This window comes from Anomaloglossus baeobatrachus, chromosome 6, assembly GCF_048569485.1.
Source record: "Anomaloglossus baeobatrachus isolate aAnoBae1 chromosome 6, aAnoBae1.hap1, whole genome shotgun sequence".
NCBI classification, from domain to species: domain Eukaryota; kingdom Metazoa; phylum Chordata; class Amphibia; order Anura; family Aromobatidae; genus Anomaloglossus; species Anomaloglossus baeobatrachus.
The window spans coordinates 440,928,010-440,952,121 of record NC_134358.1 but is presented as its reverse complement, the minus strand read 5'-3'; the positions used below and the strand labels follow the sequence as shown (position 1 = coordinate 440,952,121).

At 43.2% G+C, this 24,112-nt stretch overlaps 1 protein-coding gene across 3 annotated transcripts in view; it reads left to right on the top strand.

The window, feature by feature from the left end:
- CNOT10 (CCR4-NOT transcription complex subunit 10) overlaps positions 1 to 23,381 on the top strand; it is a 144,692-nt gene extending 121,311 nt beyond the window's left edge. For all 3 annotated transcript variants that reach the window (XM_075315238.1, XM_075315236.1, XM_075315237.1), the window contains 5 exons: positions 1,741 to 1,871; positions 9,779 to 9,814; positions 12,109 to 12,236; positions 14,770 to 14,845; positions 23,139 to 23,381. In XM_075315238.1, coding sequence (XP_075171353.1) covers positions 1,741 to 1,871; positions 9,779 to 9,814; positions 12,109 to 12,236; positions 14,770 to 14,845; positions 23,139 to 23,296 — 529 coding nt within the window. In that variant the 3' untranslated portion in view covers positions 23,297 to 23,381. The remainder of the gene's footprint in view (positions 1 to 1,740; positions 1,872 to 9,778; positions 9,815 to 12,108; positions 12,237 to 14,769; positions 14,846 to 23,138) is intronic.
- The last annotated feature ends 731 nt before the right edge of the window (positions 23,382 to 24,112 follow it).

Sequence of the window (24,112 nt, the reverse complement as noted above, 5' to 3'; positions counted from 1 at the left end):
CCCAAGGTAAGTATTTTTCAACAATACAAATTAAATACAAAATACAATGTTATTACTTGGTAACTTACGTTACTTTTTGTGTAACGTAAGTTACCAAGTAATATTGTATTTTGTATTTAATTTGTATTGTCGAAAAATCAAACTGTGTTGAAATCTATATCTACAATATACATTCACTCGTTTTTGTGCCTGCGTTCAGAGAACAGTCTGTAGCCATTATTAACTCAGTTTTTGGGTTGTGAATGTAACATAAGTTACCATGGAATGACCCATTTTGGTTTTTATTAAGTTGCCTAATAATTCTGCACAGTAATAGTTACCTACACAAACAGATATCCTCCTAAAATAGCCAAATCTAAAAAAAAAAACAAAAAAAAAAAAACCACTCCAACTTCCTTCCAAAAATATTAAGCTTTGATATTTGAGTCTTTTGGTTTGATTGAGAACATGGTTGGTGATCACTAATAAAAAAAAAATCCTCTAAAATACAACTTGCCTAATAATTCTGCACACAGTGTAGATTTCTAAGCATGGAGACACATTCCCAGCACAACTGAGGATAATTAACTCAAAAAGCCTTAGAAGCCAAAGTGGGTCTCAGAGCTGTGGTGTCCAATCTATGAATTTGGCTATGACTAGTGATGAGCGAGCACTACACTTGCAGTGTTCACTCATGATTTTGAATACCGAGCATTGTACTGCTCACCCATCATCATATATAACCTTATCTTCTGAGGTCTTCAGTAGTGATGAGCGGGCGCTGCCATGCTCAGGTGCTTAGCACTCATAACCAGCAGTTTGGATGCTCAGAGGGGCACTTCTCTTGTACAGAGTATAATGGAAGTGAATGAAGGACTCAAGCATTTTTATGGGAAATCTACCGGGAAAATATTTGAGTTCCCCATTGACTTCCATTATAGTTGCACCCATCCGAGCATCCAACTGCTGGTTATGAGTACCGAGCATGGTAGGACTCGCTCATGACTAGCTATGACTGAAAGGAGGAGAAACAAGTCGATGAAACTTTCCAAGGTCTCTCGCATAGTCCTTCCGATCCTAGCTTGTTGGGCTAGAGACATCTTGGGTTTATTTTAGGTTTGAATTTTTTTTCTTCCTTTTTATAAAAAAAAAAAAAAAAAATTTTCAAAATAAAAATGAATACAATCAAGTTAGACGATGGGTTGAACTCGGTTCACATAAACGGTTATTCCCTTCTCCAAGATCCTATCCCAATATGTAGTAGGTGTAATAATAATATTAGCAAATATCTCCAATTAGAAATGTAGTATAGTTCTCGTGATGTAGCCGTGTCTCTTACCTAATGTGCAGGGCATTGCAGCTTAGGTATCCATGGTTATGACCGCTCATATTAATAGTTAGTTGCTTGTGGTCGTAACCATGGATACAGAAGCAAAAATGCCCTGCACAGGAGCTATGGCTATATCAGGAGAACTATACTACATATTAATTGGAGGGATTTGCTAATATTATTATTACACCTACTACATATTGGGATAGAATTTTGGAGATGGGACTAACCCTTTAAGTCTTACCTTCAACCTTAAAAAGTCGTGAAACCTATAAAGTTAATTACATAAATGTAAAAAATAAAATAGAAATAGTATGTCTGACCCCTGTGACACTGAAGAGACCAGCACATTTTGTTAATTTTGGCTTTCACTCATTGTGGTTTTGTGCCCAGTTTTAGGGCAAATCTGACTTCTACCCGTTTCTTGCCAGGTTCTTGGGGCACTTGTATGCGGCCGAAGCACTTATCTCTTTGGACAGGATCTCGGATGCCATCACTCATTTGAACCCAGAGAACGTCACAGATGTGTCCCTTGGGGTTTCATCGAATGAACAGGAGCAAGGTTAATGAAACCACACTTGACTACAGTCCTGCTTTTATCTGCTGCTCTGATGGAGGCAGTAATGCTCACACACACATACTTTTCCAGCCCCTCTGCTCCATAATTTATTGCACAGTATGTTCAGACAGTCCGTGAATACTTAATGCAGTGACTCATTTATTTGTGGCATAACCTTTCAAATGCTTCTACTCGTTATATGCTCTGCTAGAAAACACTGCAGATTAATTAGCCCTTTCTGCACGACACAGACTCATAATGTACAGTATCCTAGTGTTCTCGGAGGGTGGGCTACCGGGAGGGGGAAGGGGGGGGGGCGCTTTTCTTGGCCTATGATTATGATCTGCTAAACTTCAACAATGAGAGATTTTATTTTCTTAATTTATGACTATCCAAATCTCTTCACTTTTAGCTCATTTGATAAAAACTAGCAAAAATAATGTAGATCCAAACCTAATAGACAATGTAAGCATTCTCAGAATCGGTAAAAGGGGCATCTTTATCCTTCCGGCTCAAGTTTTAACACAACCAGGAGTTTGTATGTTTTGTATTTGCAAGGTTTTCTCCTCCATCCTTTTCTATGCTCTAATAAACGCATATAGGTTTGATTGGCTTTCTATGAAATTTACCATGAAAAGAGTGCAAGCTTCATCATATACAGCAATCAGATGCTGTGTATTAGTATATGTAAGTAGTAACAAAACTGTACAAGTAACTTTCAAAAAAGGGTCCCAGACAAGCATGCACGAAGCGGGGAAAAAAGTTAGAATGTAACATTTCAGTTAGTAATAACAATTCCCACTATTCCAATAACTAGTGATTCCCCCAAAAACAATACTCAGATAAATAGAGTAATTTATATCCGTGTCCAAATCTATCGTTTACACCAATATCCAAGAATGCACAAAGACCTGACATAAACTGACATCTGCATACATATATACTATACATACATTAGCAACTGTCCGTTTACGCCCACACTGCTATTGGTTATTCAGGTCTTTGCAGATTTTTTGGCATTGGTGTAAACTACTCTATAGATTTGGATACACATATGAACTACTCTTCTATTTATCTGAACATTTGTGAGAATTACTCCAGATGTGTGGGGAAATCCCTCCACTGATTGGTGTAAAGATCAGTGTGAATTACTTTAGTAGCGGATGAATGAAGGTTACAGCTTAAAGAATATATATATATATATATATATATATATATATATATATATATATATATATATATATATATATACACCGTATTTTTCGCTTTATAAGACGCACCTGATTATAAGACGCACCCCCAAATTTGGTGAAGGAATAGAGAATTTTTTAATAAATGGGGTCCGTCTTATAATGCCAGTGTCCGTCTAACAAATAATATAGGGTATATGTCCCTCATAGCCCCCTCATCCTAAAATTAGCCCCCTTAATCTGGATATGGCCACCTTATATTGAACACGTCCCCCAGTGATGCCACATTTCCCCTATGGCTGGCACACATCCTCTATGGCTGGCAGACAGGGCCACTGTGGCAGGCAGACAGGGCCACATCACCCTCTGTGGCAGGCAGACAGGGCCACATCACCCTCTGTGGCAGGCAGACAGGGCCACGTCACCCTCTGTGGCAGGCAGACAGGGCCACGTCACCCTCTGTGGCAGGCAGACAGGGCCACGTCACCCTCTGTGGAAGGCAGACAGGGCCACGTCACCCTCTGTGGAAGGCAGGCAGGGCCACATCACCCTCTGTGGCAGGCAGGGCCACATCACCCTCTGTGGCAGGCAGACAGGGCCACATCACCCTCTGTGGCAGGCAGACAGGGCCACATCACCCTCTGTGGCAGGCAGACAGGGCCACATCACCCTCTGTGGCAGGCAGACAGGGCCACATCACCCTCTGTGGCAGGCAGACAGGGCCACATCACCCTCTGTGGCAGGCAGACAGGGCCACATCACCCTCTGTGGCAGGCAGACAGGGCCACATCACCCTCTGTGGCAGGCAGACAGGGCCACATCACCCTCTGTGGCAGGCAGACAGGGCCACATCACCCTCTGTGGCAGGCAGACAGGGCCACATCACCCTCTGTGGCAGGCAGACAGGGCCACATCACCCTCTGTGGCAGGCAGACAGGGCCACATCACCCTCTGTGGCAGGCAGACAGGGCCACATCACCCTCTGTGGCAGGCAGGCAGGGCCACATCACCCTCTGTGGCAGGCAGGCAGGGCCACATCACCCTCTGTGGCAGGCAGGCAGGGCCACATCACCCTCTGTGGCAGGCAGGCAGGGCCACATCACCCTCTGTGGCAGGCAGGCAGGGCCACATCAGCCTCTGTGGCAGGCAGGCAGGGCCACATCAGCCTCTGTGGCAGGCAGGCAGGGCCACATCAGCCTCTGTGGCAGGCAGGCAGGGCCACATCAGCCTCTGTGGCAGGCAGGCAGGGCCACATCAGCCTCTGTGGCAGGCAGGCAGGGCCACATCAGCCTCTGTGGCAGGCAGGCAGGGCCACATCAGCCTCTGTGGCAGGCAGGCAGGGCCACATCAGCCTCTGTGGCAGGCAGGCAGGGCCACATCACCCTCTGTGGCAGGCAGGCAGGACCACATCAGCCTCTGTGGCAGGCAGACAGGGCCACATCAGCCTCTGTGGCATATCGCCCCCATGTTGCTGCTTTTAGTAAAATAACAATTAGAAGAAAATAGAAGTCTTTGAATTTGCCTAAGTGATATATCCCATGATAAATAAATAGCAAGTAATGAGCGCTATAGTGCACATAAAGTTTTATTCAACACAATATACATGGGGTATATAATATATTAGAAAAAGTTTAGACAGGTTCAGACAGAGACAAGCGACAAAAATCCCCATATGGGGCCACATGCAAGGTGATTCCTATGTGATCTCCCTGATGTACACAGTGCTAGGTATTAGGTCCAAATCCTATGTATAAAGACAGATACCAGCCATTACTAATACACAATACTGAACAAAGTCAGATAGTCACATGCTGGAGCGCAGAAAGGTCATAGAAATACCATCAGCACCATGGAATCAGACAGGGAGCTTACCAATGAAAAACAAATGTCATGTGGACACACATGGGGACAGTCCCAACACGTGTTTCGTGTGACTTCCTCAGGGGACCGTGGACAACAGAGGGTAAGTGGGTTTAAATACCTGCCGAAATCGCATGTAATTTGTAACACCTGTCGCAAATCAAGGGTCTCGGGGATGAATAACGCTGGTCCGGGCGGCTACTCCGGTGTCACCTGGGTAGGGAAAACCCCTAATGACGTCCGTTTTCCCAGAAGACACTGAGAGGAGAGCCGCTCCAACCGCGCATGCGCAGTCCCCGCACCCGGAAGTGCGATCACAAATGCCATGCCAAGTACTGGCAGGGATAAGGGCAAGTCACACCGCTACAGGAGGAGGCATAGGAGCAAGGTGAAAACAAATATACATAGTGGAAATAGATCCAGAAAGGATCACACAATCTTTTGACACAATTGTTCAATAACAAATCAAGTACAATGCTTTTTTTTTGATAACATCTGCTTTGATAAGACAATATATTAGTAGTCAACATTGTGCAGGATCAGCTAGGCAGAATAGCGTGTTCAAATAGATTTTTTCTCCCCTCTCCTTTATCCTCCTCCATTTTGTTGCCTTTTTTCTGAGCAGCGGGACAGATCCAAATTTAACATGAGAACATCCGGCAAGGACACAAAAGAGGGAACACAGGACAAATGACTGTGAAAAAAACAAAAAAGACCACTTAAAAAATTTATTTAAAAAACATATATGAGTATATGTGATTAAAAGACTCGAGAGCCAATCATTACAGGAAACAGCAACCAAACAATACCAACATACATCCCAGTAGGGAGAATTGGGGAAATCCAACCGCAGAAGGGATATACTGGAGTTACAGGAAAGACGTAAAGGTCTGTCTCTCGTTCAATCCATTGGGTGTCACAGTGCCGAGGAGGAATATCCAGCGACATTCCACCCGTGCCAACGCTTTATGAATATCCCCACCCCTAAGTCCAAGGTGCACACGGTCAATCCCCCTCACCTTAAGGCTCGAGGGGTCCGACTCGTGATGCGTCCTGAAATGGCGGGGGATAGTCCTAAGAGAGTCAATTTCCTCCGGCTTGGCCTGCTTAGCAGCAACTATATCCCTAATGTGTTCCCTCGTCCGGACCCTAAGTTCCCTACTCGTTAGTCCGACATATATTAACCCACACCCACACGTGGCGTAATATATCACGCCCGTGCTCGTGCAGGAAATATAATGCCGGATCTCAAACGTTTTGGATCCGTCCGAGGAGGTGAAGGATGTGGCCCTAATGATATTGCCATGCCGACACGCCAAGCATGAACCACATGGGACAGACCCACATCTAGGACGTCCCGTGGAGAATGGTAGCTTATTTTGCGCCACATAATGGACTTAGGGGTGGGGATATTCATAAAGCGTTGGCACGGGTGGAATGTCGCTGGATATTCCTCCTCGGCACTGTGACACCCAATGGATTGAACGAGAGACAGACCTTTACGTCTTTCCTGTAACTCCAGTATATCCCTTCTGCGGTTGGATTTCCCCAATTCTCCCTACTGGGATGTATGTTGGTATTGTTTGGTTGCTGTTTCCTGTAATGATTGGCTCTCGAGTCTTTTAATCACATATACTCATATATGTTTTTTAAATAAATTTTTTAAGTGGTCTTTTTTGTTTTTTTCACAGTCATTTGTCCTGTGTTCCCTCTTCTTTTGTGTCCTTGCCGGATGTTCTCATGTTAAATTTGGATCTGTCCCGCTGCTCATAAAAAAGGCAACAAAATGGAGGAGGATAAAGGAGAGGGGAGAAAAAAATCTATTTGAACACGCTATTCTGCCTAGCTGATCCTGCACAATGTTGACTACTAATATATTGTCTTATCAAAGCAGATGTTATAAAAAAAAAGCATTGTACTTGATTTGTTATTGAACAATTGTGTCAAAAGATTGTGTGATCCTTTCTGGATCTATTTCCACTATGTATATTTGTTTTCACCTTGCTCCTATGCCTCCTCCTGTAGCGGTGTGACTTGCCCTTATCCCTGCCAGTACTTGGCATGGCATTTGTGATCGCACTTCCGGGTGCGGGGACTGCGCATGCGCGATTGGAGCGGCTCTCCTCTCAGTGTCTTCTGGGAAAACGGACGTCATTAGGGGTTTTCCCTACCCAGGTGACACCGGAGTAGCCGCCCGGACCAGCGTTATTCATCCCCGAGACCCTTGATTTGCGACAGGTGTTACAAATTACATGCGATTTCGGCAGGTATTTAAACCCACTTACCCTCTGTTGTCCACGGTCCCCTGAGGAAGTCACACGAAACACGTGTTGGGACTGTCCCCATGTGTGTCCACATGACATTTGTTTTTCATTGGTAAGCTCCCTGTCTGATTCCATGGTGCTGATGGTATTTCTATGACCTTTCTGCGCTCCAGCATGTGACTATCTGACTTTGTTCAGTATTGTGTATTAGTAATGGCTGGTATCTGTCTTTATACATAGGATTTGGACCTAATACCTAGCACTGTGTACATCAGGGAGATCACATAGGAATCACCTTGCATGTGGCCCCATATGGGGATTTTTGTCGCTTGTCTCTGTCTGAACCTGTCTAAACTTTTTCTAATATATTATATACCCCATGTATATTGTGTTGAATAAAACTTTATGTGCACTATAGCGCTCATTACTTGCTATTTATTTATCATGGGATATATCACTTAGGCAAATTCAAAGACTTCTATTTTCTTCTAATTGTGCATCTCCTTGAAGTTGTTGCCTTTATTCCTAATGAAGTCCATTTATACTGCTCTGGTTGTTCTAATTTTAGTAAAATAAACTCTTTCCTTACCTTCTGCAGCACAGTCCTGTCTCGTGTCTCCCTCCTCGGGGTTGAACTCCTCCTGTCTCCTGCACTTCCTACTTCCTAGTTCTAGTGCCGGTCATGTGATCGTGATCGGGACAGCAGAGAGAGATATCTCTGCATGTCTAATTACAGCCAGCAGGAGGGAGACCCCGGCCAGACACTGGAGGAGGTGAGTAAACAGTTTATTATTTTACTACAGCAGCAGCACGGGAGGCTATATCTAACACAGGGGGAGGGGGGATCCTGTGCAATCAAAGGTAAGCACAGGCAGATAATATGCACAGCTCCCTCAGCCCATCAGCGCGATGCAGTTTCAGCACCACGCTTCTGATGGACAGCGGCTGTGCATATTATATGAGCGGGAGAGCAGGAGATCAAAGGCTGCCGCTCCCAGCTCCAAGCAGTCCCCAGCACCGCTCCAGAGCTGCCTGCACCTCCACTGGACTCTGTGTATATATATATATATACACCCCCCCCCCGTATATTCGGATTATAAGACGCACCCCCTACTTTCCCCCAAAATTTGGGGGAAGAAAAGTGCGTCTTATAAAGCGAAAAATACGGTATATATATAATTTATTTTTTTTTCTTTAAGATGTAAGTTTTCTTCATCCACTACTATAGAAAAAAACTGCCCAAAAATAATCCCTTGTAGGATTTTCTTGTGAATGCTTTATAATATAAGCCCTACTTTGAAAATAAGCCCTAGGTGCCATTCCATAGGGAAGTGTTTAACCAACTAATAGTTAAAGAATACAGCAGGACTCTTCATCAAAGCAAGTTGACATCCCCCCCCCCCCAAAAAAAAAAATCACTCACCAGACCTCAAACAATTAGTTGGCAAGTGCCAAAGGTGGATGGACTCCCACACACAGATCTGCGTCGCTGTGAAGTCCCTCACTGTTCAGCTGCATTGCACTGCAGCTGTTACAAATAATTGGGTACCAATATTGCTCTGCGCAAATGATTCTGCTTCCAGTCACCAAGGGCAGCCATCCGCTATAGAACACAAGTGGACATGACAGTGATGCAAATTTGTATGTGAGAGCCCATTCACTTGCCAACTCTAATTGCTTGGGGTTTGGTAAGTGCGATTCTTTTAGGGGGTGTCTGCTTTCTTTTTAGGTAAATGTAGCATTACATAGAGATTAGTGCAGTTAATTTAAACCTTTTTTAAATATGGTATGTACCCACCAATATGGGACTGGTTCTGCACCATGAGAATAGCCGATCAGAGAAGAAAGTGTGCATCTGAGCCAGTAATAGGAGAAACACATAATGTTGATGTTACAGAATGTGATGACTATTATATATGATTGAACGTTGAATAAATATGGATTGTTGTTTCTGGGAAAATATAAGACATCTTCTGAAAATAAGCCCTAGTGCATCTTTTGTAGCAAAATATAAAATAAGACCCTGTCTTATTTTCAGGGAAACACGGGGAGTGTATATAGTGTGCATATATATACTTCAGTAATGGGTAACATTTCTGTGCCATAGTATAAGAGGCTACTAGTACCTGGATTACTTCCAAAAATCAATTTCAAAGACTTAAAGGGGTTGTGCAGCACTATGATGTTGTTAACCTGTCCTTAGAATAGGTTCTCACTTATCAGATTGGTAGGGGGTCTAACCCTGAGCTCCACCACCGAGCAGCTGTGTACAGAGCAGTGTACTGCAGCTCCATCATACTGGTCAATGGGCACCACCGGGTACTTCAGATCAGCTCTGGCAAATTTGTATAGTATCTGCAGTACCCAGCAGCAGCCGCTGTGTGATGGAGGGGTGCTGTCCTGCTCTGTACACCATTTACATCCAGCTACTGCAGATCTGGTAACAGTTGATCGAGGCAGGGGGGTCAGTTCATAGATATCATAATACTGGGGAAAAAATGTAATGGTTGTTTATATAGCATGACTTGTTTGTTTTCTAATTCAATTCTGTGAATAGCTTCTTATTAGTCTGACCACATAATTTCTATTTTTGCAGCCTCTGATAAAGGAGATAATGAACCTATGGAATCTGGTAAGCCATTTTGGTCAAGCATACAAAATTTATAAAAAGATTGTAAACAGTATACAGTGTTCAAAAGTGTATGTACCCCAACACCCAATAATGACAGATACAGATTTATTAATTCATAGTAAAAACTTCCGTTCACCATAAAAGCAATAAAAAATGTTTCAAACTTATCACTACAGTGGAATGACCCATAAGGACAAGATCTCGTACATGGACGTGGTAAAATACTAAAAATTGGCACCGGGTGGGGAATTACCCAAAATCCAAAAGTGTTGTAAAGCATGTAAGCTCTTAAAGGGAACCCATCACCAGAACAAGTGTCCAGTTTTTTGCTCTCATCTTATTCTTGTTCCTCCCCTGAATATTCTCTCTTCTTTTCTTTTCTTTTTTTTTCTTTTATAAAGATAATACGGTGCTAGAGAGAGAGGCACTTTTTATTTATTTAGTGCTAATTGTTATGGATTTTACAAGGGGGCGTAGCTCACATACTCTGGGAGAGGGGGTCTTTAGGCTGCTATGCATAATTACCCGAAGATCAATGCCTCCCTTAGTATAAAAAAAAAATAAAACAAAACCATAGTTGGCACTAAGTACTAGGACCCATTTCTTTGGAACCCAGTGATAGATTTTTTTGAAACAAGAAGCAGAATGCTCATCGGAGCATCGGGAATAAAATGAGTTAAAACTGGGGCCATTTTTTGACCAGGTCCTCCTTAAGCACCACCCCAGCTTTGTTGTGTTTTTTTGTTTGTTTTTTTAAAACCCTGGAGTGTTGATTTAAACCCAAGTCTAATGCGCCCTATTTTATACTCGCCCATCCCTTTTCTGAGCTGCTCCGGTCCCATGGCGCCATCTTGCTGTACTCGGCTGAGTATCACGGGTGCTCAGATGTGTTGTCCGTGAAACAACCACCACAAAGCACAGGTTTTCTTCATTGCATGATGTGTGCAGGCACCCTAGAGAGAGACGTACACAATCTCTGGCTCTCACTGGGGTTGAAGCAACAGTTTTCGGATGTAGTGTATCAACAGATACACCTTATATGACCAGCATCATATTTGTTGGTTTTTGTTTGTTTAATAGCCTGTATATACAGACCCACCGCGCTTCAGCTGCACACTGTTATCTGTAACTGATCGTTCACTGTAGCAGGCTGCCATTGTCTCACCAGCACAGATCCTGTTAACACAGGGAAATGCGCTGGAGAGAACAATTATCGTTTCTGCAAACCAAAAGATCATTCCACCTCACCAGTGAGCATTTAGCTCATTCACCAGGTGGTGGTGGGCAGCCTGTTTACACTGCACAATTGTCGGGAAACGAGCCAGTGGTCCATTTACACAAAATTTGTTCAAGGGTTTAAGGGTATATACACAGCTTTTTTTTTTTTTTTTAATAAATTGTGAAGTGAATGCTGCTCCACAGTCCACAAAATAAAATGCTTAAAATACTGCTTGAATAAGCTTTCTTTTCATTTCAATGGGGGAAACAGACCATTAGTGCATATTGTACTGCTACGTGGTTTGTTTTTTCCCGGCGTTTTTTGTTTTTTTTTCTTAAACATGAATAAGGGTATGTGCGCACGTTGCGTAAATACATGCAGTTACGCTGCGCTTTGTAGCGCAGCGTAACTGCATGCGTCCTGCGTCCCCTGCACAGTCTATGGAGATTGTGCAGGGGCCGTGCGCACGTGGCGTTTAAGAGCGCAGCGCTTCGGCTACTGCCGAAGCGCTGCGTAAAAAGAAGTGACATGTCACTTCTTTCCTGCGCTTTGCCGGCAGCTCCTGCTCTGTCTATGGCAGGAGCTGCAGGCAGAGCGCATGGAATCGGCGCTCACTACGGACATTTCTGCAGCGATCTAAAGCGCACATGTGCTCTTCAGATCGCTGCAGAAATTTCTGCAGTGACTGTACGCAACGTGCGCACATAGCCTTAAAAGCAAATTGTCAATTCTTTAGATGTTTCTGCTTGGAAAATCTCCAAATATATACTGAATCTACATATGGAAAAATGCCCCACGCAGAGAAAGTGTGAATCACACCTTTCTCTATTATTTTTTTTTTTTTTTGTTATAGATTGCACCACCAGAAAAATCCATTTAAAAAAAAAATCGTGTGAATGTACCCTTAACTTGAGATGGGAGATCTGAATATATCCCCCTTTTTTCTGTCCACGCTTATTTCTGACCAGTCACTAAGGAATAATTAAACATTAGTTTTTAACGGTGCTGACCATCAATAATAGTTGCCGTAACCTTTGTTCTCAGCTGATCACGTTATTGTATTTTATTGTTTCAGTGGGAAAGCAAACGCCGCAGTGCTATCCAAGTTCAGTCACCTCTGCTAGGACCATGATGCTTTTTAACCTTGGGAGTGCGTACTGTTTACGTAGTGAATATGATAAAGCAAGAAAATGCCTTCACCAGGTAGTACATCACTGCTCACAGAACTGTAAATGCGGACTGCCAATATCCACAGTACAATGTGAGATCTTCACACATACAAGTTGTCTTTTTTTTTCTTTTTGTTGATTTTTGTGTAAAGAGACTGGCTAGACACAATCATTTGCAGACGTCTGAGTCGACAGATTACTGGATATTGTGAAGGCCATTGATATTATTCCAGGAGACAGTTCAGTTATATTTGTGTTGGCTAAGAGGAATTCCCATAGATATGAAGATGGTTTCTCAAATAAACCATCTCTCTTTATATGCCCAATTAGAACGTATGGATGTCATAGAGGGCAAACTCCCCTGCTTGGGGCTCCCCTTTCACTATGGAGCACCCAGGTCTTCATGCAGTAGGCCAGCCTGTTATAAGAGTGATTATAATTGGTTATGTGTGTGAAATTCTAGGCCAAACAGATATCTTTTCATTGTTTTTATGGGTTTGGGAAGTCCCCCATACACAGAAAACTAACGTTGGCCAAACCTGCCAATATATCCACAAGCTCGGGTGACATTCCAATGTGTATGGGGGCCTCCCGACCTTTCTCCAACAGATATATCAAGAGGAGATAAGGATCTGGCATGTCTGATATCGGTCTGCTGATTCTTTTGTGCTCGGTGAGATAAGCTGCCACTGGCACTGTCATACAGAACAAAGGAGTTTGTCACAACGATTGCACCCGTGTGAGGGATGTCTAGAGAAATGGCTGCGGGCCAAAACATCATTCAGTCGACCGCTCTATTGTGTATTTGGACTGATACTGGGCATAACCCACGAGTAACTGACTATCCTGGGCCTATAGGTTCAGCGCAGAAGTTGGCTACATGAACTGTCCTCTATTGTGAATTATTTTCAAATTACTAACACTGACCTACAAAGCTATCCATAATCTGTCTCCTCCATATATCTCTGAACTAATCTCTCGCTACACTCCAAAACGTAACCTCCGGTCCTCCCAAGATCTCCTTCTATCCTCCTCTCTCATTCGCTCCTCATGCAACCGACTCCAAGACTTCTCCCGAGCATCCCCAGTCTCCTGGAACTCACTGCCTCAACACGTCAGACTATCTACTACACTCGCAAGCTTCAAACGGAACCTAAAGACTCATCTGTTCAGAAATGCCTATAACCTTCAATGACCTCACTGCTTCACCCCCGTGCGGAGCTGCCGCCCCACCACCGTGCGGAGCTGCCGCCCCACCACCGTGCGGAGCTGCCGCCCCACCCCCGTGCGGAGCTGCCGCCCCACCCCCGTGCGGAGCTGCCGCCCCACCCCCGTGCGGAGCTGCCGCCCCACCACCGTGCGGAGCTGCCGCCCCACCACCGTGCGGAGCTGCCGCCCCACCACCGTGCGGAGCTGCCGCCCCACCACCGTGCGGAGCTGCCGCCCCACCACCGTGCGGAGCTGCCGCCCCACCACCGTGCGGAGCTGCCGCCCCACCACCGTGCGGAGCTGCCGCCCCACCACCGTGCGGAGCTGCCGCCCCACCACCGTGCGGAGCTGCCGCCCCACCTACACCCCACCTACTGTCTCCTCCCCAAAATCCTTTAGGATGTAAGCCCGCAAGGGCAGGGCCCTCTTCCCCCTGTGCTAGTCTGTCTATTGTAACGTGTACATGTATTCTGTATGTAACCCCCTCATGTACAGCACCATGGAATCAATGGTGCTCTATAAATAAACAATAATAATAATAATAATAATTTTCCCATTTACGCACTGACGCTGCTTCCCTGAATCGTCTGATTTCACCTACTTGCCAGACGCAGAATAATATACACATCGGTTCTATTGAATGTTTGATCTAGAGCCATTGTTTTGCCACCAAAATATGTTTTGTACGTGAGTGTTTGCCAATGTTGCAGACATGAAGCTTTAGCTCGTCTCCTGTAAATGCCCATGAATTGCTTGGCCCTCATGCAAGATTCCCTCAACCTACTGCTTCAGGTCCTGCAGAGCAGCTTCCATAGTCTTGGCTGTATTAATATTCTTTCACCTGTTACCTCCTAAATTCATGTTTGCTTTTGGCACATGCTGCAAATAGTACTTTTTATTGTGTTTGAGAAGAGTTGTAGGTGGACGAGAACAGATCATCTATTGGATCCAGCGTATGTGTTCACTAGTGTGTCTTCTAATTATACATACAAATTAAAGAAGAGCATTTCATTAAGATCCTGATTTATTTGTCTTCCGTACACTGGGTTCTCTGTGGGATCAGTTGTTTTTTCTTTGCTTGTTATAATGGAAGCTGATTATTTCAGTCAGGGAGGGCTAAGTGCTCTGAAGGGGTAATGTAGACCGTATCTGATGGTGTTGAGCCCACAGGGAGTCGTCATGGCAATTAGAGCTAAAAGAAGTAGTATTAAATCTCAAGATGAGCCTGGCCTGGTATCATCTTTCAGCCGTACAGTTAGAAGAATGTATCCAGAGATTAGCCTCTTACCTTCTAATAATTCATTAGGTAATTGCTTTGACTTTTATGTTCTTACCATTACTTGTTTTCCATTTTCAAGGCTGCATCTATGATCCATCCCAAGGAAATCCCACCAGAGGCAATACTTCTTGCAGTCTATCTAGAACTACAGAACGGTAATAATCCCCCTTTGTGTGTGTTTATATAGAGTAGTGATATATGGCAGGATTCCTTTAATCCAGCATCATTTAATCCAGAGAATGTCTGATTTTCAGTTTTATGGTGGAAATAAGCAAAGTTTCCAGCAGTACTAACGATTGGGAGCCTATATCATGCATCAGGCAAGCATTTCACCATTGCTCCATTGAGGTCTTGGCCCACAGCGTGGTCATTTTCTCAGTTCTGTTTTGCTTGGAGTAGGCTTCCTGACTTGACACTTATTGATAACTTCAACATATAGTACTTCTCACACCAGGATAGTCAATGAAGATTTCTTTATTTCACAATCAAGTGACTTCACAACTCATGCAAAGTATGGCAAAAATTATACAAAAAAGCTGACAAAGAAAAGACGTTTTGGCTCTTCCCGAGCCTTGTTCACACCATCACTGTACAAGAAGGTTAGGACGTTCTAATAATGAAAACACATCGGGGCTGCTGGGATCAGAGGAAAAAGCTAAAGGCTTGGCTTTTACGGAAGCGCAGCATGGTGTACATACATTATCTTTTTCCTCTGATGCCAGCAACCCCGGTGTGATGTCATTATTGGAATCTCCTAACCTTCTTGCACAGTGACCGTGTGTACAAGGCTGGGGAAGAGCCAAAATGTATTTTCTTTGTCACCTTATTTGTATAATTTTTGCCATACTTTGCATGAGTTTTGAGGTCCCTTGATCATGGAATAAAGAAAACTGCATTGACTGTCCTGTTGAGAGACGTGCCGTATGTTGAACTTATTGATACTATTCCTGCTTATGTGCACCTCTACCATTGAGTTCCGACATACTGTTCTACATACAAGTGCATCTCAATAAGTTAGAATATCATCAAAAAGTTAATTTCACTAATTCAATACAAAAAGGGAAACACATATTTTATATAGTCATTACAAACAGAGTGATGTATTTCAGGTGTTTATTTCTGTTAATGTTGATGATTATGGCTTACAGCCATTGAAAACCCAAGTCATTATCTCAGGAAATTCGAATAATTACCACAAAACACCTGCAAAGGCTTCCTAAGCGTCTAAAATGGTCCCTTAGTCTGATTCAGTAGGCTACACAATCATGGGGAAGACTGGCGACTTGACAATGTCCAGAAGGCAGTCATTGACACACTGTACAAGGTAAGCCACAAAAGGTCATTGCTAAGGCCGGGTTCACATTTGCATCCTTTTTTCGGAAACGGAATGCAGCACAGATGCAGTACAGTTCATTTATTTACAGTTCAAATGAGACACCATGCGGTGGTGTGTGCTTCATACACAACCGCATGTGTCCACATGGTGTCGCGCTTCCACTGTAAATGAATGAACTGTACTGCATCTGTGCTGGATTCCGTTTCCGTCAAACCGACGCAAATGTGAAACCGGCCTAAAGCAGCTGGTTGTTCAGAGTGCTGTATCCAAGCATATTGAGTGGAAGGAAAAAGTGTGGTAGAAAAAGGTGCACAAGCACTGCAATAAATTAACTTTTTTGATGATATTCTTATTTGAGTTGCACTTGTATAGTCACACTTATTGACCCCCCCCCATTTTCACATTTAGTAAATGTATGTCATATCCTAGCAATGCTAAATATACATCCACTCTTGGTCTTTGCTGCTCGCTCTTCAGTTCCCTTCATACATAAAGGGATAGTTCAGATTCGGCAAATAAATATTACTGTTCACATAATGGAGGCTATTCGGTTTTCCAGTATACTGTTTTTATTAAGTACCATTGGGTTTTTATAATCTGTGCTTCCTGTCATAGTAAAGAAACTTTCATGGATATAAATCTCCCTCGGTCATTTGCTGATCGTATAGATATACGACTCTACTCTATTAGGCCTTTCAATAACATTATAGCACAATGTATACAGTTGTGGCAGCCATACACAAGCATAAGAAGGGTCCCTTTTGCTCTGCCCATTAAGCTATAAGCAATATAATGTTCTGCTCTGAAGGTCGCCCACAAGTATATCTTCTTTACTGTAATTATTTGTACGGTCACACATGGCCGGTATGTATTTGCCTTAGAGAGAGTGCAAAGCCCTTGAGTATACAAACTTTGTAAACGGTAAATCTATCTTAAAGTTCTGACAGGCTTCGATATATGCCATGGAAACAGCACCATTTAAAGTCAGTGGGGATCTGTGAGATGGAACCCCCACCAGCTCCTCAAACAAAGGGGCCATGGTTTTCTGCAGACCCCTTTTGGAGTCTCTTGGACTTTCCATTAGTCGAAATCATAGATTTCTGGTGACTGAAATCTCTGTAAATTTCCAAACAGCTTCTGTGCTGGATAGTGTGCGGTGGTCCCTTTGCTTGGGCAGTATGTTGTGATCCCAGCTAGCAGACCCTGACCCAAATGGACAGAAGATACATTATTGGTGAATATTCCCTAAAACTACCATGGAATTTCCATTTGTTGCATAAACTCACTAGGCTGCAATTATCAAAACAGCCTTACTTTGCTTTAATTTCTTATAAGATTAACTCAATATTTATTCATTCATTTTTAATCAATTTTGCCCAGCACGGAGAGTTCTGAAAACTTGAAAATCACTTTTGGGGATTTGTTTTATTCCTGTAAAAACAAAAATTGCATGTACAGTGGAACCTTGGTTAATGAGAACAATCCGTTCTGGGAGTGTGCTTGTTAACCAAGTTACTCGTTCAGCAAAGTAAGATTTCCCATAGGAAATCATTGCAATACAGACAATTCGTTCCACAACTTGTTAAATGTCCCATTCAGGTCTCCTATTGTGTCATTCCACACACGTACAAACACGCACGCACATATTATGCTCACCTTACCTTCCGTTCCATCGCCGGTCTCCTGGGACTTGCTGTTCACCAGTACGGGCTGTATATCGGGTTACCATAACGACGAGGGAGGAACTTCCGATGCCAGAGTACTGACGTCAAAGGCAGGAGTTGCTTGCCTCTGATTGGCTAGCGCTCTGCCTTTGAGTAGCGTCTGACGAGAACTTCCTGCTTCGTTATTATGGTTGCCGATGCACAGCCTGGAGTGGAGCGGCGAACTACAGGACCCAGGAGGCCGGCGATGGAACTGAAGGTACACATATTATGCTCACCTTATCTTCCGTTCCATCGCCGGCCTCCTGGGTCTTGTAGTTCGCCGCGAGGACATCGCAATGAGCTGGCGGACTACAAGAACCATGAGGCCGGTGGTGGAACGGAAGGTAAGGTGAGCATAATAGTGTGTGTGTGTGTGTGTGTGTGTGTGTGTGTGTGTGTGTGTGTGTGTGTGTGTGTGTGTGTGTGTGTGTGTGTGTGTGGACTGCAAGTGCGGGTCAGAGCGCGGTGGATGTACGGAACCGGAAGTGTGTGCGGTGAGGATTTTGCTCGTACAGCAAAGCTTTCTCGTAAACCGGGTTACAAATTTACAGAAAGCTTTGCTTGTTAAACGAAATTCTCGTTAAGTGGGTTACTCATTAAGCGAGGTTCCACTGTATATGGCTTCCAAACCCCTGCTTTTCCCCAGTTTGGAGTACAGGTGATGGCAGTGAAAGGGTCAGCACATCCTCAATGTTCTACTTGTTGGATCAATCTCCTGCAGCAGCTTGTCTAGTTAGTGAAGGTCAGCCAGCGCGTCTATCCATCCTATCACATTGCTGTGCGGCTGATCAAACTTAAATCATGGTCCCCCTTACACTCCAGTAAAGCCTGCTTTACACGTTACGATTAAGCATACGATATCGTATGTGATCGTAACCGCCCCCATCGTATGTGTGGCACGTTCAATTTGTTGAACGTGTTGCACAAATGATTATTTGCCGTCACACGTACTTACCTTCCATACGACCTCGATGTGGGTGGCGAACGTCCACTTCCTGGAGTGGGAGGGACATTCGACGTCACGCGTCAGCCGGCCAATAGAAGCGGAGGGGCGGAGATGAGCGGGACGTAAACATCCCGCCCACCTCCTTCCTTTCCGGTGGGAGCCGCGGGATGCAGGTAAGATCTGTTCATCGTTCCCAGGGTGTCACACACTGCAATGTGTGCTACCTCGGGAACATTGAACAACCTCACGTTCAATTTTTAGCAAATGAATGACGTGCATGCGATGAACGTTTTAACATTCAATCACACATAGCTGTCACACGCTACAATATAACTTACGATGCCGGATGTGCGTCACTTACGACGTGACCCCGCCAACACATTGTAAGATATATTGTAGCGTGTAAAGCCCGCTTAAGATATATATGCGTGTCAATAATCAGTCATTTTCCTTCATCTTTATCATGTATGCCGTAATGGAAGCATTGGATTTGCTTTCACAAGCACCACGTATGAATCAATGGGGCTGGTTGGGGAGACCTAATAAGAATGGTGCTTGTGGGAGTAAATCTAGAGCTTCCATTACAATATAATATACATGGCACCTGGAGAGCTGGGCAAGCCTGCTACAGGAGATTGTTCTGATTAGCAGAACCCTCAGAGGAGGACACTGCAATCATCTGTACTCCAGAGGAGTTGGTTTTGATATCACTGCAAATAAAAGCAGGGGTTTATTTATTTATTTATTTATTTACTGGAATAAGGACAAATTCACCAAAATTGTTTTTGCAAAAGTTTTAACATTCCACGCAGGACAAAATTATATAGGTTAGAAATGCTCCTAGAATTGGTCCTTTGGGAAGTTATAAATAGTGGTGTACACTGTGTGCAGAATTATTAGACAAATGAGTAGTTTGATCACATGATACTTTTTATACATGTTATCCTACTCCAAGCTGTATAGGCTTGAGAGCCAACTACCAATTAAGTAAATCAGGTGATGTGCATCTCTGTAATGAGGAGGGGTGTGGTGTTATGACATCAACACCCTATATAAGGTGTGCTTAATTATTAGCCAACTTCCTTTCCTTTGGCAAAATGAGTCAGAAGAGAGATTTGACGGGCTCTGAAAAGTCCAAAATTGTGAGATGTCTTGCAGAGGGATGCAGAAGTCTTAAAATTGTCAAACGTTTGAAGTGTGATCACCGAACAATCAAGCGTTTCATGGCAAATAGCCAACAGGGTCGCAAGAAGCGTGTTGGGCAAAAAAGGCGCAAAGTAACTGCCCATGAATTGAGGAAAATCAAGCGTGAAGCTGCCAAGATACCATTTGCCACCAGTTTGGCCATAGTTCAGAGCTGCAACGTTACTGGAGTATCAAAAAGCCCAAGGTGTGCCATACTCTGGGACATGGCCAAGGTAAGGAAGGCTGAAAAACGACCACCTTTGAACAAGAAACATAAGATATTTCTTGGCCTAGTCTTGGTGTTTTATCTTAAGACTGATTTTTCAAAGGTTTTATGGACTGATGAAATGAGAGTAACTTTCGATGGGCCAGATGGATGGGCCAGAGGCTGGATCAGTAAAGGGCAGAGAGCTCCACCCTGACTCAGATGCCAGCAAGGTGGAGGTGGGTGCTGGTATCATCAAAGATGAACTTGTGGGACCTTTTCGGGTTGAGGATGGAGTGAAGCTCAACTCCCAAACCTACTGCCAGTTTCTGGAAGACAACTTCTTCAAGCAGTGGTACAGGAAGAAGTCAGTATCGTTTAAGAAAAACATGATTCTAATGCAGGACAATGCTCCATCACATGTATCCAACTACTCCACAGCGTGGCTGGCCAGTAAAGGTCTAAAAGATTAAAAAATAATGACATGGCCCCCTTGTTCACCTGATCTGAACCCCATAGAGAACCTGTGGTCCCTCATAAAATGTGAGATCTACAGGGAGGAAAACCGTACACCTCTCGGAACAGTGTCTGGGAGGCTGTGGTGGCTGCTGCACGCAATGTTGATCGTAAAACAGATCAAGCAACTGACAGAATCTATGGATGGTAGGCTGTTGAGTGTCATCATAAAGAAAGGTGGCTATATTAGTCACTAATTTTTGGGGGGTTTTGTTTTTGCATGTCAAATGTTTATTTCTAAATTTTGTGCAGTTATATTGGTTTACCTGGTGAAAATAAACAAGTGAGATGGGAATATATTTGGTTTTTATTAAGTTGCCTAATAATTCTGCACAGTAATAGTTACCTGCACAAACAGATATCCTCCTAAGATAGCCAAATCTAAAAAAAAAAACACTCCAACTTCCAAAAATATTAAGCTTTGATATTTGAGTCTTTTGAGTTGATTGAGAACATACTGTAGTTGTTGATCAATAATAAAAAAATCCTCTAAAATACAATTTGCCTAATAATTCTGCACACGGTGTATACAAAGATAGTTATTGCTTCTACATAATAAAGGTTTTTGCCTCTGTTTGGAGCACTCTGCAGTAAACTGTTGTAGTTACTAAAAATCATATTTCTTTTTATTTGCTTTCCTCCCTATATACTGTTGTATGTATGTATGTATGTATGTATGTATGTATGTATGTATAGATACATTGATATATCTAGATATCAAGATATATTATAAATAGCACTCAAAAACCTACGCATAAGAATAATAAGAATAACAGACAATATTGTAAAAAAGATCCACGAACAGCGGCTTGTGGCAGCTACTTTTGAAGTCTTTACTTGCAGCAGAAATCTTTGGGGTTTTTTTTTCTTCAACAAAACCCTTACAAATTAATGAATACTTCACAATTGAGATTGAGATGTATTGGTTGTTTCCCAAGATATATACAGCTACTAGGACAATTGCATTAAAAAAATGCTGGGTGGCCAAGCTCTAGCACTGAGCACCAGTGGCTATTCTCCCCCATACTATGAAGGGCCAGCCTTTAATGTACACCACCGGTCCATCTGTTCGATAGGATCATAAGGCTATGTGCGTTTTTTTTCACGCTGCGTTTTTTGTGCGTTTTTTCCACGTTTTTTGCTGCGTTTTTGTGCACTGCATTCAATGAGTGAAAAACACAGAAATAATTGACATGCTGTGTTTTTGTGGTCACCACAAAAACGCAGCTACAAAAAAACGCTGTGTGCGGACAGCACTTCTGAAAACCCGTAGACCTTGCTGGGGAAGCAATGTCACAGCATTTTCTGCACAAAAATGCGGTAGTAAACACCGCAAAACACAGCAAAAACGTCTAGTGCGCACAGGACCTTATACTAATCTCCGATTATGAAAATTATACAGTGCCAACTAATGATATTCGGGAAAGTGCCTTGCAACTATTTCAATCAATTTAGTGCTAGTATTTAAAGGGGGTGTCTAGTTTTTAAAAGTAATTCCCAAAATCCTTTAATGAAGGTGTGTAGCCTTACTAAAAACTGTAAAAGCACTTGGCGTGAAAATAAGAAATTGATACTGTTGCCTGCTGTCACTCCTGTAGATCTGCTACTTTTTTCTCTATCTCGTTCCGTTTTCAAGATAAAAATGCTAACTCCGTTGTTTCCCACCAGGTGGCGCTATAGGTGGTTTCACTGCGTAGCGCATGGCTACTTTACTATACCTAGACACCACTTCTATTCCTATAGCTGCCGCCATTCTCACATTAATGGCGGTGGACAGGATATGGGTGGACACACTGTATACATTTTTTCAGTATGGCTGGGCAACACCTTAAATGAAATTCTGAGTTTTCAAGAAAGGAGTTCTACTTTTAACACTTTCCCTCTTTGTAGCCACTCAAAATGAAAGTTGCTGTGAAGGACCCATTTCAATGCATTAGACAACTCATTGGTTTCAATGGCCGGTTTGTGACGCTTACAATTTCTTGCATTGGTAATGCAGTGACTTTGTCTGGTCTTTATTTCAACCATTGTAGACATAGATGTCAATTGTGGGGGAAAATGCAGCAAGTTCAACGTTCCATCTAGTCCATGGGTCCCCAATTGCAGTCATCAAGGGCCGCCAACAGTGCATGTTTTCAGGATTTCCTTAGTATTGCACATGTGATAATTTAATCACCTGCACAGTTGATGATTCCAACACCCATGCAATGCTAAGGAAATCCTGAAAACATGCATTGTTGGCGGCCCTCGAGGACTGGAGTTGGGGAACCCTGATCTAGTCCAACCAGTAATCCCTTAAATAATGATTAGCTAATCCCCTTTAATGATACATTTCTACAGCGTCCTTAGGCATATAGCTACAGATGAAGGCTGAGAGCTATAATAATGTATAGAAAATGTCAAAATCTAGAATTAGTGTTTCCGATGAGTAGCGGGGGCTTTTGTGCTGCACTTGCTATTCTATGGGGTAGACTGGAGAATAAATGAATACAGTAAGTTGCTCTTGAGTTGATGGAACAATAATACCTATGCTCACCACTCTTGTCTCTTTTAGGCAATACCCAGCTGGCGTTGCAGATCATCAAAAGAAACCAACTTCTGCCATCTGTAAAAATGATGACGGATCTTCGAAAGAAACCATTATTCCAGCCCATCCATCAGCCAATGCAGCCAATTCAGATGCCCACATTCACTACCGTTCAAAGGAAATGATATTTGCCTTTCATAGGACTGTCAGATGACATGCTGCAAACATCTACCAGTTCATCAATAAACGGCATATTGGACGTTTCTGGAATATTGTGGCATTTTCTTTTTACATTATAAATATACCTGCACTGATTGGCATTACAGGAAATTTTAATCCATGACAAAATAGTACTCTCCCCATTGCGAAATGGAGAAGCAGGTCAGAAAACAAACTGCTGCTCCATTACTCCTTTTTGGGGCTGTTGGGAAAAGGGAATAAATGTAGCGGCGGACAAAAGTTTCCCTGTTCTAACATTTGTTGTGGGTCCCAGTCGTTGGACTCCTACCAATCCGTAAGTTATCATCTTTCCTGTGGATAGGTTATAATAGGTTGTCTACTGAAAACAAGTTAGGAGGACTGAGCATGATTTATTTCCCCAAGATAGTGTTTGTATCATCATACAGTGCTGGCCAAAAGTATTGGCACCCCTGTAATTCTGTCAGATAATACTCAGTTTCTTCTTGAAAATGATTGCAATCACAAATTCTTTGGTATTATCTTCATTTATTTTGCTTGCAATGAAAAAACACAAGAGAATGAAACAAAAATCAAATCCTTGATCATTTCATACACAACTCCAAAAATGGGCCAGACAAAAGTATTGGCACCCTTAGGGGCACTTTGCACACTGCGACATCGCAGGTGCGATGTCGGTGGGGTCAAATCGAAAGTGACGCGCATCCGGCATCGCATGCGACATCGCAGTGTGTAAAGCCTAGATGATACGATTAACGAGCGCAAAAGCGTCGTAATCGTATCATCGGTGCAGCGTCGGCGTA